Below are 19,193 nucleotides of genomic sequence, written 5' to 3' on the forward strand. Positions count from 1 at the left end.
CCGAAGCCTTACCATCAATGATTTACTTAAAAAAAATAATTATTATTTTCATCCCAAATTTTACATTTGTTTTTTTAAAACTGATTTTCTAATTCCAATGCATCTTTGTTCAAAAAACTTCTCTCGTTAAAATGATTAGCGACTTTTTTTTTCTTTTTTTTTTTTTTTACGTGCTTATATGACTTTTCCTTAACTCAGTCTGACTTCGTTTTTCCATGTTTGACCTTCTACGTGGCTACACCGCAATGTCTTTTGGGAAGAATAGGAGAAAGAAATACTTCAGAAAACATCTGAGGATGATGTACAATAAATAATCCTCACGCACCATGAAACTAAAGACATCAAGTGACGATCGTGTTCTTGATAAAGAATAGAAAATATTTGTACCTTCGGTTAGTAAATGTATTACAGCCTGTCCTAAAATGCAAGATGAAACCTTTACTTCCAAAATATTTGGGCACACTTGATTCATTCGGAAATTTCTACAGAAAACACGAATGTTCAAAACTGACCGATATCCACGAGAAAGAATAGACAGAGGATTTTTCTGCGCGTTATATTTCTCAATTGTTTGCCGAGGATCAAACAACTTGCTTTCAATGTGACATTCTGTTTAACCTTTCATTTGCACAGGCATCCTGCCTCTTCATCTTCAAGACTTCACTAGTTAGGCCAAGTTCCAAGGAAGATCGTGTGAATTTAAGTTCCACATGCATTAACTCTCGTGGGAATAATCATGCGTTGTTATTACTTTACATATAATCCTGAGTCAGACTTTTCAGTCTCATCAAAGACGGGAAAAACTCCGTCTGAGTTCCGTCCAGAAGGAAATACTTACAAACATAACACAAGCTTCTTATTTTATTGTGAATGTCCTTCCACAAAAGAGGTTCCTCTGATTAGGACATATTTTCTAAACTGCTCAAGATGAATTTCACTTAGTATCATTTTCAGAATAAGAAGAAGAAGTATAAAGGCTAAACAGAACTCGAGCAGGACAGTTGTAGCCCAAATGAAATTCATTTTGCTGTTTTACAACTACTGTTTTTTTATGAATTAATACTTTGTTCTTTTTTTAATCAATTAGCAACCTCTTTTCTAAAAACGCAGACCAAACTTTGAAATGTCAATAAGAAAATTGCTGAATAAAGTATCCTTGTAAAGTTGGTAATACAAATGCATAATAATCAAAATATTTTCGCTGAAGAGGGTACTGAAACACACGGGTGCTATTTCAAAAGATATCTGTAAATCTCTTTTTATTAAGACTCATATATCTCTTAAATCAGAAATGATGGATTCATTTATCTCATCGGTAAACCTGATCAGTAGTATTCCTTTTTCCCTGTCTTAACATTCTCTTCTTGTGACACAATTCCATATTAATTGACAAACTTTCCTATAAATGACATAATTGTCCAAGGGTTAATATTTCTCTTTGTAACAAATTCTTTAGGATTATTAAAAATTTCTCTCATGACATGATTCCCTTAGGATTAACGGACATTTTTGTTATTGGCTTAATTCTTTAAGGGTTAACGAACATTCTTTGTTACTGACATAATTTCTAAAGGGTTAACGAACATTTCCTTTCATAAAACGATTCCCCTTGAAATAGTTCTTTTGAGGCTAACATACATTTCTCTTTATAACATGACTCGTGAATGTTCTTTAAAACTGAAAGACGTTTCCCTTCATGACATTACCAATTGAGTACTGACGACATCTCTCTCTATGGCGTTTTTAAGGTTAAACCAAACAACGAAATGTTCTTTTAACACAGAGGATCAATCAAGGAAAGAAACGCGGAAAAGATGACAAGCAAGTAAAGTAGTCCAGTGTTTGATGTGAATGGATTAAGATAAAGGAATGAATGTGTGTAGATGCCAAAATAACACTTCACTTCAAACTACCTCCAGATGAGAGCGTTGACTTGCATTATTGATATAGATTCAGAAATGCGTGATGGTGGCTCTTGAAAAACAATGTTTGACCAGAAAGAGTATAGGCAATGTCTGAAATAGCGATGAAACCGTAAGTACAAATTCTTGGCCAAAATGTGTCAATATCCAGAGAATAAAACAATTTAAAAAGACATGTTTTAACATTAGCTGCATCATTCCTCCTTAAGTTTTCTAAATACTTACATCCACATACGAATTGCCATACAACTTCCCTGTAACAACTTTGTCGCTCATATGGCAATTAGACTAAGCAAATAAAAGTTGGAATAACAAATAAAAAATTTCGCCTACTTCCTTATTACCACAATACAGAATTTTCGTCTGTATGTTACAGAAATACCAGACTAATGCCTTTTCTGTTGAAGTGAGGGTGGAAACAGACTTTGTTACAAGCGATGTCAAAATGAAAAAGTCAGTTTTCTCATAACCGAACCATCCACAGTTTTTAGCCTGACAAGAATCTTTGTAAACATTTATCCAGATTCTGGAACCTTGGTGTAAAGCTTTTCTTCATAGCAGAGTCATGGTGACATTTGTTTAAATTCACGGGCCCTCACCCAGACGAAGTATACATACAATATACGTATATCTATCTGTGTATGCGTATATGTTTGGATGTGTTTTTTACTACTCACGATTTGTATTCAAGGGGATGATGATTTGTTTGTCCTGTCAGCCATTTTTCGTAAGATTTCGTCACGTTGAGTCTCACGAAATCCGATTTTCCTGACTTTTAGCACCGATTCCCAACTGGCCGTGAAAGACCAGAAGAAAAGTAACTGACCTTTTGCCTTGGAAGCAATTTTCTTCAGTTCGATTCCACTAACACAACACTGAAGGAAGATTGTCATTTTTGTGGAGAGGGAAACTAATATATTCAGTTCCTTTTTTCAATACATCAACATATTTACAGATTATCTAAAAATGAAAGTGTGAATAGTTTTCATCAAGTGACGTACGTATGTTCTCCCATAGAAATAATTTTCCATGCTTGAAGACGTAAGGCCTGAGCTTTTCCCGGTCTAATTACTTACATACCAATTTCGTAACTTCATAACCTTAGTCCTCAAGCCTGAGTGATGATATATCTTCTTCTCTGTTGAAACGTTGATATTTTCTTCATATTTTCAAATTCGAGAAGTGGATTTAGGAGTCGTCCTTCTTCTTGAAGTCGTATTATTCGCTTCTAAACAAAATTCACTCTCCTTATCAAACAAGCGCGGAGTTAGACACTCAATCTCAGGAGGCACGATACATCATACTAAAACTGTATTCGAGAGCCTTGTGTTTATTTCTATACTTTTATGTTACTGTTACCCCTAAAGATTTGACTCATGGAAATATGCTACACATAAAAGACGTGTCTTCTGCGTTGTAAGGTTATCACATATGAAATTTAAAGTTTTACCTAAAACTATGTTTAACATAAGAGTAAAAATAAATTGATTGGGATTCCCATAAAACTATAGGCATTTCTTGTGCTTTTAGAAATGTGTATAACTAAGAAAGGGCGTATGACAGATAAAGACAAATTTTTCTTCAGAGGTAAAAAATAATTTTTGCACTGATTGCTAATTTCCTGTACTCGAAATGACACCGTTGGGGATATTTAATTATTTATTGTTGACACCTTTAAAATGAATACAAAGAAACATGTAACCTATATTTTTCTTGGGAGTTGTTGCTCATGAAATTCGTACATTTCTTCTTAAAAGTGTTTACGATTTTATAAAAGTTATGCAATGGTGTACAGACTGATTGATTTAATTTTCCCGCCTGCATTGTTGTACGTCGTGACTTACTGCCTAGGGAGGGAAGCTGTATTATCTTGATAGGAAATCATGAATGCGTGAACGCATGACATATGTCATTGGAAACACGAGCGATTTAATGATCCTATTGGTCTCAAAGCAGAAACAACGCTAGAACTCCACTACTTATAATTTTCATAATCAGTCCCTGTTCTTCCCTCTCCAGGCCATTCTAAAATCACGGGAAGTTTTGCTACTACGCAATTCTGTGCGAAAAAAAGAAAAAAAAACGCGATCAAAAACAAGTGAACAAGCCTATGCAGCTTAGGTGTTCGTTCAGAAATCTTCCCCTGAAACCTATATACTCTGTTTTTTTCCATCTGTCCATCCGCCTGTGGTGTTTTCGCATGGTAACACTGCGTCCCGGGCTTTAAATAGTTACGCTATGTGTAAGTTTTAGGTAAATAAAAGGATATCTGGGTGTACATTTGCAACTGAAAAGTGTTTTAATAATTTACAGTATGCGGATTACACCGTTAATATTCGAAATAGGGTTATTATTATTGTTGAATGTAAGCTGAATGTAACTATCTACAGCTCGGGACGCAGTGTTACCATACGCAAACACCTCACGCTGGAGGACAGATGAAAAAAAAACAGAGCATAGGTTCTTTAAATATACATAGAGTGTATTTGATGGGCCTTGCCTGAAACGAGGAGACTTAAGAGAAGGTGCTACACTGGGTAAAAGAATCTCCTGAGAAAGAGCTTGTTTTCTGTTAGGCTAAAATTCCTCTCACTGGATAGAAATTTTGGCACATGTACTCGTACAGCTTGTTATCATATTCATTTGTCTAAACGTTCTAGAAGTTTTGCATTCTATGGATTTGACAATAACACTGAAATTCTAATACTGTATTCTGTAGAAAACAGTGTAAAAAGTGCAGAAGAGAAATTACAACCTTTCCCTGAAGAACTTACTTTCTGCTACATCATCTTCAAAGGAATTACTATTTTTAAAATCTCCCCCTAAGGTTTATAGAAATGTTATGGCGTACTATTCAGAATCTAGCAATTAACCCTTTCCTCCCTCAGCTGCAGAATCAATGAATGCTTTGCTACAAGTTCTGGTGATATAGTAAGGTCGAATCTTTGACAGTCCGAATGAATCCGTGATTGAGCGAGCCTTTTTTGGACTTTTTTTTTATATTTTGAAATGAAATTTTAGTACCTCGATCGAGTATCCGAGCAATTTCGTACTTTTCACCTTTTCCATATATATTCATGTTCCCATAGTTTGTACTTCAATTTCGCTCATTCTTCTTGTTGTTGTCTGAAACTCGGTTACAAGTGATAAATAATGTTAGAATCGAGCGAGAATGTGGCCGTATCAGTTACACTTGTCGATATATTATCACTTATCTGAAGAACGTCTCGTTCTTTTAGGCATCACCTTCTTTTGTAGCATCAGTTTCATATAAAGAATCTTGCAGGATACTTTTTATGATCTTAGTTGTATGAAGAGAACTGTTCAATATTTCTGGACAATCTGTCCACTCTGAACATCTTCACGTTCTAATGGCAATCAGAATTGATCAGCAAAGTTCTTCCATTTTGTTTTTGCATTCAAGAGTCTAGCACCTCTGTATATGTGTGTGTCATACTTTTGCAATATGTGGAACGTTATAATGATAGAGCCTTTTCAACGATGCAAGGACTTTTCACATCCAGTGTACAGTTAATATTTGCAAGACCTTGTCATCTAACATTAAACGCACTGCGCACGTGATTTTACTATTCTCAAGTTTTCATTGAACATTTCCTCCAGACAATAATCACTTGAGGGAAGCTTCGTTTCTTTGTTTCTTTTCATAAAGAACATTCTATGCTGAATTTTGACTAAGGACCTTCCTGTGTGCAGTGTCCACCACAACTCGGGTGTGCTCTCTGAAGGCTGTCACCCCTTGTCACCTTTCATATAACCTTCCATCTTTAACACTGGGTTTTTCATTTTTCCTTTCTCCTCTTCCTTGCTTTTTTTTAGACTTGCTTAGCAATAGACACTACGTTGCTATACCACCCGTCTCTGTATGGAAGAATATTAAATCAACGTTCTTCCACTCTCTTTCCCTGCACTGTGGAACTTGAGGCCTTCGATATCATCAAAACTACATCTCATAAACTAAAATCAATATAATCATTGCTTAAGATTTGCTAGAGCTTCTTCTTTAATTCAGAAACGTTCGCAGTTTGGCATTTTGGCTTCTTATTTCACGAATGTCCAGGAGTTCTCGTGCCTGTATATGTATATATACATATAAATAAAAGATATAGTACCCATTGCATTTGGGTAAAGAATTATCATAGATCTACTTCATGAAAACTGCCTTCAGTGCGAACAGTCGATACGAGGTCACCATGAGGCACCTAGTATTTATTTATTTGTTTATTATCAAGTAACGTTCCGATGAATAGCAGCAGTTGTTATCAAGGTTAATCGCATAAACAAAGTCCCATTTGGAAAGATTTCTGACTTATTCAACAAAGCTTCATGCTAAGCTGCATTTCAAAGGGACACTTTATTTATATAATTAAATTATTTAACAAGGCAATGTGTTGGGGGAGGAGGGGCGGGGGGACGTCTAAAGTATCCTACATTTGTTAACTCTTTCGTCTACTCGGCTAAGAATTTGAGAGAATCGCTAAGCGCTGAGTTTATCTGCTTCTTTTGTAGAGAAATAACTCCGTGTTCTTCACTGGCAGAATCAAGATGACTTGCAAAACTATACCTCTCCTGTCATATAAATTCATGTGTCATTTTTCCTTCCCAGGATTGAGTGCTCTTGGATACAAATATATTGCCAGTTGTTTAAAATTTGAATATATCTTGTGACACGAAATTCGTTTTATAAAGTTCAAAAATTAGTTTTTTTTAATTGCAATTCATTATCCCTGTAAACTACAGTACACCATAAGCAAATTTTATTGTAGAAAAACTATGTAACGTTAAAACAAGGATGGTTCTCACTTGTCAGACTTGTGACTATTCTTGTTTAGGTCTGTATGGGAGGGAACATAACAGCTCAATTAACACATACTCTTCTCCGGTATTGGTAATCAGACAAAGCGGTCAAAACACATGAGTTTAAGTCTCTGCTACAAATTTCTAAGTAAAGAAGAGAAAAAACTGTCGAAAACATTTCAAGTTAAATACTATGAGCAAGGATAGAATTAAAACTAAGTTAAATTCCTTACACCTAAACAGTTGTACAGCCATGATTCCTATACTTCGAAGTTTGCTTGAATAGTTTGTCTTAAAGACCATAGATCTACCTCAGGAGAATTGCGCACGTTCCATAACTGTTGACGAGAAAAATATGACCATCTCTATCTATAGTATCTCCATTGGAGCCTTAGAAAAATAGGTCCCAAACTCATAATTTCTCATAATACTGTTCCTCTCCAGTTAGGAATGACGCATTTTGTACAGATTCGAACGAGAAATGATTCAGAATTCAAGCAACTTTCAACAGATTGTCCCCCAAGGTGGCTAATGTTCCTCTATCAAAACTCAACACAAGCAAGACCTCTTCGAGTGCTGATACTCTATAGATACAAAAATCAACACCCGGGAGACGACTACTTCGAGGGTTGAGGTTTGAGTTATCACAGATTTCCTTCTACGTCCAGTGGCACCGTGCTTGTGTCAGACCAGTTCCGCTTTCAGCTGCTCGTGCGCCACGTTCTCCGCGACGTCGTTGTCGCTGAAGTCGTGCGAGAGAGACCGGTCCTCGTCGGGCTCGGTCTCGTTCGCCGAGGGAATGTTGCCGTTGGCCTGGTCGGGGCTGGGGATGTCCTCGCCCTTGCGTCTGCAATGGAATGGGAAAGAAGTCGATGGAGGTATTAACAACTCTCCTTTGCGTCTGATCTTTCCTGGATAATGACTCCCAAGGGTTTTCGGTGTTTGTTATCTAGGACTAATATTTCTCGGGGGTCAGCTTTCTGATATTTACAGTCTTCTGTTTATGGTTTTACGGTCATCCCCAACGACCTTGTACTATAGTAGATTCACATGAACCTTGCATTTGATGTCTAGGCCCGTTCCTTACGACGCTCCTGATTGGCTGTTGATTAGCCAATCATAGGGCTGGAAACTCTCAGTCTCTCTCGAGAGTTTACATAAGCAGGATGTATGCTCCACGTCTCCTGAGGGATACTTTTGAAAGACGTATCCCTCAGGAGAGACGGAACGTACATCCTGCCTGTGTGAACTCTCTCGAGAGACTGAGAGTTTCCAGCCCTGTGATTGGCTTGGCATATCAACAGCCAACCAGGAGCGTTGTAAGGGATTGGCCTAGGCATCATATACGCGGTTGATGTGAATCAACTATGAACACTCTGCAAAGGTGGATTCGTGACGGGTTAAAACCCTAAGGGGTGACTATCTAGGAAAGATCCAGTTCAGTAAAGGAGAAAAAGTAAATGAAGCCAGTATATTCAATGATAAAAAAAAACATACATATTCAAGATATTAAAGGATTTCATTGGTATCTCCCAGTAACAAAAAATAATACAACTCATGAAGCCAATACTCGCATATTTAAGGATTAGAAATATGTACCTATGTAAGATATTTAGGATTTCACTGGTATCTTGCAGTACCCAAAAATATAACACAATACAAGTAAAAAAATTGAATGACAATACAATCTGAATTTAATGAAGCAATCATAGATAAAGATATTTGTGGGGTACGTCCTCCAAAATTATAAACATTTCTTTGTTTGATACGAATTATTTTTGCCAGAAAAACTAGTTCCACCTTTATTATTATTAGTTATATTTCTCTCTCCATGCTAGAGTCCTCATGAGTAAAAAAAAAAATTGGACTGGCTTCCTACCTGTGGGAACGTCTCCCAAGATTCTGCGTTTCGACGTAAATAGCTCTCTTCACCTCACGCTCCACCTGTTCGATGTCTGCGTCACCGTCAATCTGGGAAATAGTCAGTTTATTTCATTTATATAATGCGGAGGAGAAAGAATGATCTAAGTCCTATGTTTTTCATATGAACGTGTTATTTATCTTCCATAAACTGTATCTATAAAAAAAGACGTGAGTAAGCATATCTACGTATATACATTTCACCATATTACTTTTCTGTTTTTGAGGGGTAAGCGCCATCTGGTTCTCAGCAAGCCTTTATAGATAAGGTTACTCGATCCAGGCGCTTTTCTTAAGTCCTAGTTTCGCTGGTCCCTATTCACAGCCCAGACATCTGCGATTCCCAGAGACCTATCACGTCCCGGAAGGTATCACTCACAGGTGAAAGTACTTGTTAGTATTTAAGGGCGTGTCTGGAGTTACTCCCATTGACGGCTGAGTTCACTGACCTGAAGACAATAGTTCCACATGCTGACATGACATCGATTAAAGTCGAGAACTTATTGACGGAACCATCAACAGTATTGTGGCTATCGTGTCCTTGATCATTCCAGTAGTTGTGGCAAATGTAACCTCTTCTTTTACATTATGGAACATCTTTATTGCCATGCAAAGGGAGTTCTACCAGATAAAGAGATTAATCCTATACATACTGGAAACTGATTTCCTGAGCAACATTACCAGTTCCAGAAGAAACACCGCAAATCTCCTGTAGCAATCCAAAGTCGTAAATGACGTTGTAGCATCATACAGCCTTCAAGTTATTCTTTGAAATTTGCCTTGCAATTCATCGATAGCCTTAAAACCAGAAAGGTGATGAGGACATTGCATTCTTGGACATGGACAGTATGCTGAACAAGGTCTAGGGCCAGGAAGTTATCGGTATCACATTAAATAACATCTACAGATCTATCACAGACCCCTTCCCAATTCCGAAAGCGCTAATGAGAGACAAACTGATGCCGTGCATAAAAGAGCCCCTTTATAGTCCCACTCTAAGAGCTTTTGTGGTAGGTGGATCGAGTGGCACTGGAAGCACCTCTTGGTGTTCTCTTTACTAGCTCATGCATGACTGATAAAGAAAAGAGATTTTTTTAGTAAGGATCCAGAAACCAAGTATCTATTACAGATAATACATAGAAGACATCTTTGTAGCCATTTAAGCAACTGACAAGCCAAGAAAATAGTAGATGTTTTGTAAACCATTTCTCTGTACTTCATGAATGAGACTAGAAAAAAAGTGATCATTATTGGAGGAAAGAGTCATCATTTAAAGGTAGAAAAAAAAAAAACCAAAAAACACCCATTCTCTGCAATACCTGGAGAGCTTCCATTCAGGACTAGAACATAATAAATGAGAAAGTTAAAGAATTTCATATCCAAAGTGGGATCATCAAAGAGGATGACGAAGATAGTATATTGATCTACATCCTATAGACTATGAGATCGTCTTCAAAGCAGACATCTTTTGTAGAATCGTCACTAACCAGGTATGCCTAATGCACCCTACAAAGAGTCTGAGTCTTCAGCTTCTCCAATCTTTAGCTGCCCTAAAGATGCAGAACAACACTGCCCTTAAATATTTAAAGAAACCTAATAAATACTAAAACCAGCACTAGATATGCAAATATTCTTAGACTACATCATCTCCATCAGTAGCAGGAACCCACACAGTCATAATAAATTAAGAGTACCGAAACTGATGTCCAGAAAATAATTAGGGCCATAAGGCCACACCCTGCAGCACCCCTACCAGCAGAAATGAGGCATCTTTGGTAAATCGAACAAACATTCTAGTGCAAACACATAGAGCCAGGAGACTGGAGGTATTTCTAAGTTGCAATAGACCACCTGAACCTCTTTCATTGAAATAATTTAAGTAAATGCATGTTATGAGATACTTCAGGAGTAAAAGATCGTATTGGTATAACCCCGGCTTTTCTAAAACATCCTTTGCAAAATTGCTTACCCTACACACACACACCACACACACCTGACCGACTTTACTTACACACACTATATATATATACATATATATATGTGTGTGTGTGTGTGTGTGTGTATACACACACATATATATATATATATATATATATATATATATATATATATATATACCATGTAAATAAAGGTAGAAGCCACGAAAGAAAGTGAAACAGTGGAGTGCTGCGAGATCTTTCGACTCAGGGTCCTTTACTTAGCTAAGTAAAGGACCCTGAGTCTAAAGATCTCGCAGCACTCCACTGTTTCACTTTCCCTCGTGGCTTATGCCTTTATTTATATACTCATTACGTTCCAAATTTTTTCGATTCAGTTATACACATATACTATGTGTTTATGTATAGAGAGACATATACATTGTTTGCCATCGAGTGATAGAATTCATAGCTCACTCACTATTCTTAATCGATTCTTCTCATCGAAGGCCTTCAGCATGGGCAGGGTGACATCCCGGTAGATGGCCAGACGCCTTCTGGCGGCTGCCACGTTGTCGTCGAGTCTGTTCTCTCTCCTCCCGAGATTTCTCCCCAGCTCCAACTCAGAGCAGTCGATCAGCAGCAGGGGAGCGATTTGGTGGAACTGCAAGTCAAGGAATGTTGCTAGATAAGAGACAAACATTGCGGAGATGCGAGAAGACTGTCTATAGAAAAGATAATGTTTTGAGATACTGAATGTCACGAATAAAGTATTCACGTATGGTTAAGGAAAAAAAATTTTTGAGACTGGAATTCTAGAATGTCTAAATGACAGTGTATTAGAAAATGGGGATTATTTTTATCTGAAAGGGTTTTTGGCTGATGAGTAATATAAATAAAATTTGAAAGATAGCTCTATTGAGAAAGAAAAAAAAACATGTTATTCTGAAAGTATGTTTTGTGCTACCGAGGAATAGTGATTTTATTTAGCGATAAAAATGTTTAAGATAAACACACGTACATACATACATACGTTCACATACGTGCATCTACATACAAACTAAGTTTTACTGTATAGGATGCAAGATTACCTCCTCTTCGAAAGTCTGGGCTTGTATGACGTCCTTCGGAAATCCTACGATGACAATACCTTCGTGGGATCTTAATACATCCAAACGATCTTTTAGTATCTTTAAGATGAGATCCTGAAATAAAGAGTAAAAGTTGACAGTAGAAAACAGTTAACAGATCTTCAAAATGTTGACAGAGTGGTCTGTGAAAAAGAACCATAAATAAATGCTAATGGAGCGGAAGATGTTGTAAGAACAAACTTGTATTTCAACAGAGATCATTCACATTCACAATTGATCCCTGATCACCCTTTATCTGCCGAGAGAGAGAGAGAGAGAGAGAGAGAGAGAGAGAGAGAGAGCAACCAGATTCGCTGACACAGCAGCACAGTACGCAGTCAATGTGCCTCGCTGTCGAACTCCTAAAGTTCCAGAGGTCCTTTAATCCTCACACCGTTGGAGTGGAATAACACCATTCCTAGGATGTCGTGCAAACCTCAGGCGAAAATGCATGCTTGGACTACCCCAATACAGTTCTTGTATTTTAGTAATTTACATTTTTACTAAGTATTTATCTATTTGTTTATATTTCTTTAATAAGTGATCTCGTCTTTCTGTATTCCCTATTGCCTTCTGTTACTTCTTTGTAATGAACACCATTTTCTTTAGAAGTTTGTTCCATATGAATAGGGTTCGTCTTCTGAATAATAATAATAATAATAATAATAATAATAATAATAATAATAATAATAATAATTGATGTCGCAATGCCATGGGACACCAGAGTGGAAGAGAAAGAGAGGGAAAAAATGAATAAGTAAATATAAATAAGAAGGATATGGGATATTCCAGTGGAAATTGTACCCATAACCATAGGAACACTAGGCACGATCCCAAGATTCCTGAAAAGGAATTTGGAAAACTAGAAGCTGAAGTAGCTCCAGGACTCATGCAGAAGTGTGGGCTCCTAGAAACAGCGCACATAGTAAGTAAACTGATGGACTCCTAGGGAGGCAGGATGCAACCCGGAGCCCCACTACACTATAAGTACCACCCAGTCGAATTGGAGGACTGTGATAGAACCCCCGCCCCTCAAAAAAAATACAACAATAATAATAATAATATACGTATCTTCCAAGGATCCTTTACCTGAGGAACAAGCTCCCCCTTCTTCATGAGGTTTTGAATCATGAGGACTTTCTCCTCCGGCAGGTCGCCATACGACTCAGGGTCCTCTTTCCATCTGGTCACGTGGTCTCGCAGGAGCTGCCCCACGCCCACACAAGCCCACCCAGGGTAGAGGTAGGTGATTCCGCTGACCAGCCGCCATTTGTCACTGCCAGGCCCACCTGCAGATGGTCAAAGCTCAATAATAATACAAGTCACATTAAGTCTGATGTGTTGTTAACTATACTCTGTTTTTTTCCATCTGTCCATCCGCCTGTGGTGTTTGCGTATGGTAACACTGCGTCCCCGGGCTTTAGATAGTACATTCAGCTTACATTCAGCGATTATAGTAATATCCTATTTCGAATATTAACGGTGTAATTCGCATACAGTAAATTATTAAAACACTTTTCAGTTGCAAATGTACACCAGATATCCTTTTATTTACCTAAAACTTACACATAGCGTAATTATCTAAAGCCCGGGACGTAGTGTTACCATACAAAAACACCACAGGCAGATGGACAGATGAAAAAAAACAGGAGTAATAGTATTCTTATATTTTTTAATGTCGGTTTACAATAGCACGGTTATTCATTTCTAGATATAACTGAATGAAACTTCTTTCTCTATAAGTCAGTTTTTCGCTTTTTTATTCATTCACACACACACACACATATATATATATATGCACACATATATACATCTATATATATAAATGATGTGAATGAATAAAAAAAGTATAAAAGGACTAAAAGAGCAGAAGGTTTCATTCAATTGCTTCTAGGTAAATTTCATATTGGAATTAATAACCATGTTATTGTAAACTGACACTGAAAAATAAAAGAATAATGTATAATATATATATATATATATATATATATATATATATATATATATATATATGACTGGTAAAAATGTTCTGTTACAACAGAATTCCATCTAATAAAAGGAGCCCATAAAAACACCAAAACCAAAAATATAGAGAGAAAAATACTATATTTCAGAGACTGCTGTCTCCCTCTTCAGGTAGATGAATGAGAAAAGTTACAGAAAAGGTGGTATTTATACCAAGAGGTCCATCCACAGGCAAGCCAATTTATGTCAAGGTCACTCCCGCTGATAATCTTCCTTTAATCTTCTTAAGCGCTGCTTGAATGAAAACCTTGTCGATGATAGCTGAATCCCAGATATCATCTCAAAAGGAGCATGGGATTCAGATATCATCGACAAGGTTTTCTGTAACTTTTCTCATTCATCTACCTGAAGAGGGAGACAGCAGTCTCTGAAATATAGTATTTTTCGCTCTATATTTTGTTTTTTTTATGGGCTCCTTTTATTATATATATATATATATATATATATATATATATATATATATATATATATATATATATATATATATGCGTGTGTATGTATGAATCTATCCTCAATTTTTCCTATTTGATAACGTGCACATTGCCGGAGGAAATGTGTCATTTGCAAGCTTTTCCCATTGCTGTAAGTCTTTGAAGACTGTGAAATGAGGGCTCTAAGCGTATCTCAGTTCTAATAACGGTATTCATTTCCACGAGCGCACATTGCAAGGCCACTCACCCATGAACAAGAGACAGGGAGGGAGCTTCGATTCCTCCGGGTTGATGTTGATGGAAGAGGCGGAGAGAGCCTTGCTCTGCACCAGGGACACCATGTTCCGGTACTCTCTGTAGGACCCTGAAGGAGTGAACAAATGGTCAGTCAGACAGTTGGATAGATAACTGACAAAATAGATAAACAGATCGATGGATAAATGCGCCTAATCCATACGCGCTGCGCATTTATCCCTCTATTCGTTTAACTCTTTTGTCAATTGGATAGATAACTGACCAAACAGATAAACAAATATGTGGATAAATTTTGAACCCTAGCATGGATACACAAAATTAACACGCTCTTCGACTTCAGTATCAAATATCAATCAAATTGTTAATTGTGCGACTTCTCAAGGTCACACTACCGGACCTTGACTTTAGTGGGATAGTTGATCAGAATAAGTAAACGAATTGTTTGATGATAAGAAAAGCAGGAAACAGAATACTATAGTAGATTCACATCAACCGTGCATTTGATGTCTAGGCCAGTCCCTTACGACGCTCCTGATTGGCTGTGGATAAGCCAATCACAGGGCTAGAAACTCTCAGTCTCTCTCGAGAGTTCACATAGGCAGGATGTGTGTTCCTCTTCTCCTGAGGGATACGTTTTTCAAACATATACCTCCATAGAGATGGAACAGACATCCTGACCATGTGAACTCTCGAGAGAGACTGAGAGTTTCCAGCCCTGTGACTGGTTGATAGCCATGTGACTGGCTTATCAACAGCCAATCAGGAGCATCGTAAGGGACTGGCCTAGACATCAAATGCACGGTTGATGTGAATCTACTATAGAAGGTGGAAACAATGGGACATTGAATGAATATACTTAGAAGCGCACCAACAGATGCTCTGGAAGGAGGAGGCAAAGTCCTGGGCTCCAGGATTTTGGCGTGAGCTCTCTGGACGTCGCGGAACACATCTTCTTGACTTCTCTCTCCAGATACCTGATAAAAGGAATTCAGAAATGGAATAGGAATCAGAGATAAAAGCACGAACTGTCACTTTAACTTTCTCCATCCCTCGATTCAAAATGGAAACTTACGAAAAATGGTTAGAAACGAACATTTCTTTCATTTTAGAGATTCTATAAGTATCTGAATCTCTCTCCATCTATCAAAGGCAAATCTAAGATTCGTAAATTGATTATTGAATGGTATTAGAGGAAAATGATTATAAATTCGCCTTTCATTCATTATGTGTTTTGTCATTCTAAACCAACAATCATAAAAATTCTTTTCATGGCGAAAAAATATTTGAAGACTTGCAAATTTTGATATCCTGGTTTGAAATGATACCATCTCTGTCTACATAGAAAAAATAACACATATTTCCCCTTGATTTAGAGTCATTTGTAATTAATAATACTCTGAGATTTACAATGATATAATTGACATTCACTTCATAATCCCAATAATGGCAGGAGACTAAAGGCGAGTGACTGACAACGAACTCGCAAACGCGGAACCTACCACAAAGAGAAGCCCCTGATTGTCGTAATGTTCGCAGACGGGGAGGACCTTGTTGTGGAAATCGGAGAGCTCCTTCCTGGCGGCGTCGAGCATGAGGGTGCCCATTCTCGCTCCGGCCTCCAGGTTGTTGAGGAGAGTGGACTCTCTCCAGTCCAAGAGGATGGCGCCGTCGATATTCCCCAGCTGGAGTCAGAGAGCAAGAGTCTTAGAAGGAGAGCAGTTGATGGCATCGATCCTGAACTCTTGGGATTGTGCTCCCATGAGTGGGAGCTCTTTTTTTTCTTCTCTGGATTGATTTTTGCTATTTTCCTTGGAATGATTATGGGTACTTGATCCTTCCGACCTTTCATCTTTTTTTTTTTTATTTGCGTCATTTGCAACACTCATCTGTTTTACATTTTTTAACATCTACGCAGGATATTCCAGCTGTCTAAAAAATCATTGGGTATAAGCTGGATTTTGCCAGGTCATGAAAACTAAAGTACTTATTATTTCGAGTCAAATTATAAAACCCTTTCGGGTTCAAGTAACATATTCACTTTCTTATGACGAAGCAGAACTCGAAGCTAGTGCTAAGACTTCAAATAACATAATTATAGAAAATGCATCAAAATACCTGCATCTCAAAATAAAATAATTTGTTTTCGTAAGCATTTCATTTCAGTGATGATACAAATCAAATCTGAACACAAACAAACGGACATCTTTCACTGAATGAAATAATTCCAAGAAAGTAGAATATAAAAATTTCAATATTTTGTCAGTGTGATGAAACTATTTATCTAATTAATTATTTCAATAAATACGTTGAATACTGTTCATTTTAGCTATCAGTTAACCTAGCCAGTTTTTAAATACATAAATTTTTCTAATATTTTAAAAATAACTTTGTAATGACAGTTTATAATGTTATTTAAGTAACAAATATCATGCAAATTCAAAGCATACACACATACAGCCTCAAGCGATGGAGAACAATCATGCCGCATTAACGTCAGAAAAATAATGACCACCAAAAGCGAAGCCATTTCTATGATACTGGAGAAAGTGGAATATAATGGTGGAATAATAGAGCTCATTACGTATTGATTTAAAAGTTTTATGCTTTAAGAGGCAGTTTAAGTGATTAGAGCGAATTAGTTTTAATATTAACAGGATAAGGTAACAGTTATGAACTTACCTTCAAGTAACATACGCAACGTTGTTGTAATTTTAGGGAACGCTTTAACAATATATATATATATATATATATAGATATATATATATATATATATATATATATATATACACACATATATGTATATATCTATATGTGTTTTGTGTTTTTGTACGCATACATATATATATATATATATATATATATATATATATATATATATATATATATATATATATATATATATATATATATCTATATATATATATATATAGTTACAAAGCTCTTCACATACAAATAAATTTAGCAATTACGTCTATGACATGGATTTCTAGTGTGCACAAATACGCACACACACACTTACACTTACACGCACATACGAAACGATCACTATGGAATTATCGCCACATTCGGTGTCATTTTCCGCATCAGTAGCGGTCATGACTTCAAATCGCCGACAGAAGTTATTGTATCTGTACTGTGTATTGTCTCTTCAAAAAGAATCTGGGAAAGTCCTGAATAGCTAAGGCCACATAGCAAAGCCTTGTTGACGCTTCTGCATTCTTCTTCTAAGTAGGTGCGCCAGTTAAGCCAGGGCCGGAACGGGTCCTTGTTCCCAGCATAGAGCATGATTTTGGGGCCTCGCGAAGTACGCGTACACTGCTCTCTTTGAGGAGCACCTCTCCCACATTCAGTGCGGTGTCATGATACCACACTCACGGTGGAATAAGATGTCTCACTCTGCCGTCTTCATACTGTCCTGATGATTTTAATTCCCCTGTTTTGGGTTGCATTCAAACGTACAATTATTTGGTTATTTGTTTTTCTATTTATCTGTTTATATAGATACTTGCTTTCAGTTATACATATATATATAATCTATTCTTCATCTTAGCTTTATTCATTGGTTATTTGCTATTAGTCACATGTATCGAGAATCTATTCATTGTTAATCGTTATCATATACAGTACAGTAGGTACCTTTCCTTTCTTACGAATCATTTCTTGCAATGCAAGGTCATGTCTTCTTGCTCGTTCCATGAGGACGAATGTTCATGAAGAAAGAATAATAATGAATATTAATTATACAGGACGGTATTCCTGACAGTGTCATTGATGCTAATGCTCTTAAGTTATGAACTGCTTGTAATGCTACTTTAAACCGTCATGGATCATTGTTTTATTTAGGACTCACTTCATTCTAAAATTAATACTTGCTTGCTTTTAGAATTTACCATAAATATATTGAATCATTTAATACGCTTAATCCCTGCATAAGTAAGATGTAATGTCTTGTCTCAGTGTAACAGATAATGTATAAAATTAGAAATTTATATTGCTAATATTAATATTTTAAACACTAACTTGCTTTCAAAATTTACCATAAATATATTGAATCATTTTATAAGCCTAATCGTTGCATAAGTAAGATGTAATGTTTATAGTCTCACTGTAACAGATAATGTCTTACGCATCCGTCAAGAGATCACAGACATTGTGTGCCATATTCGTCAATTATACTAAAGCAGCTAAGGATTTATGTGCTACGCATGTAAAGGAACTTCCATGTGTTTGTGATAATGTTCATAATCTAACATAGTTGTTAAAATTCGGCTCTAAATTCAGATAATCTCACTTGATATCCTTTCAACTACCTGTGCCTTCCCATTCTTCATCTTTTGATAGCCATCCTTAAGTCCTCATGGGTCATTTCCAATAAAGTTCATATTTCAGTGAAGACTGAATAGGCAAGCAACTTATTTTTACAAATCATAAGGCTTTCTTCCTCTGAATAAAGGGGGAATTTAAAATAATTATTGAGCAGCTGTTATGCTTCATTCACCCCGACCGTAATAAAAATACAATTTATAGCTGTATCTATCTATTTATATCATGAATACACACACACACACACACACACACACACACAACCATATATATATATATCATATATATATAAATTACACACACACACACACACATATATATATATAGATTATATATATGTATATGAATATATTTATATGTGTGCGTATACTATATATAGTCTACATTTCTTGCAAGGAATGCAGTGAGACTTATATGGGCTTCAGGGAAAAGCCTTTCCCACAGAAAAATTGAGCA

General features: G+C 36.6%; 2 protein-coding genes across 6 annotated transcripts in view; one reads left to right on the plus strand and one right to left on the minus strand.

Annotated features, from left to right (window-relative positions):
- LOC135205409 (uncharacterized) overlaps positions 1-19,193 on the plus strand; it is a 155,540-nt gene that overhangs the window by 35,495 nt on the left and 100,852 nt on the right. The window lies entirely within an intron of this gene.
- The window catches only part of LOC135205411 (adenylate kinase isoenzyme 5-like), a 95,488-nt gene continuing 77,522 nt past the window's right edge, over positions 1,228-19,193 (minus strand). For all 4 annotated transcript variants that reach the window (XM_064235949.1, XM_064235951.1, XM_064235950.1 and 1 more), the window contains 8 exons: positions 15,914-16,096; positions 15,283-15,388; positions 14,407-14,523; positions 12,793-12,992; positions 11,665-11,778; positions 11,055-11,237; positions 8,617-8,708; positions 1,228-7,584 (listed from right to left, as the gene is read on the minus strand). In XM_064235949.1, the coding sequence (XP_064092019.1) occupies positions 7,422-7,584; positions 8,617-8,708; positions 11,055-11,237; positions 11,665-11,778; positions 12,793-12,992; positions 14,407-14,523; positions 15,283-15,388; positions 15,914-16,096 (1,158 nt within the window). In that variant the 3' untranslated portion in view covers positions 1,228-7,421. The remainder of the gene's footprint in view (positions 7,585-8,616; positions 8,709-11,054; positions 11,238-11,664; positions 11,779-12,792; positions 12,993-14,406; positions 14,524-15,282; positions 15,389-15,913; positions 16,097-19,193) is intronic.

This window comes from Macrobrachium nipponense, chromosome 24 (assembly GCF_015104395.2).
Source record: "Macrobrachium nipponense isolate FS-2020 chromosome 24, ASM1510439v2, whole genome shotgun sequence".
Taxonomy (NCBI): domain Eukaryota; kingdom Metazoa; phylum Arthropoda; class Malacostraca; order Decapoda; family Palaemonidae; genus Macrobrachium; species Macrobrachium nipponense.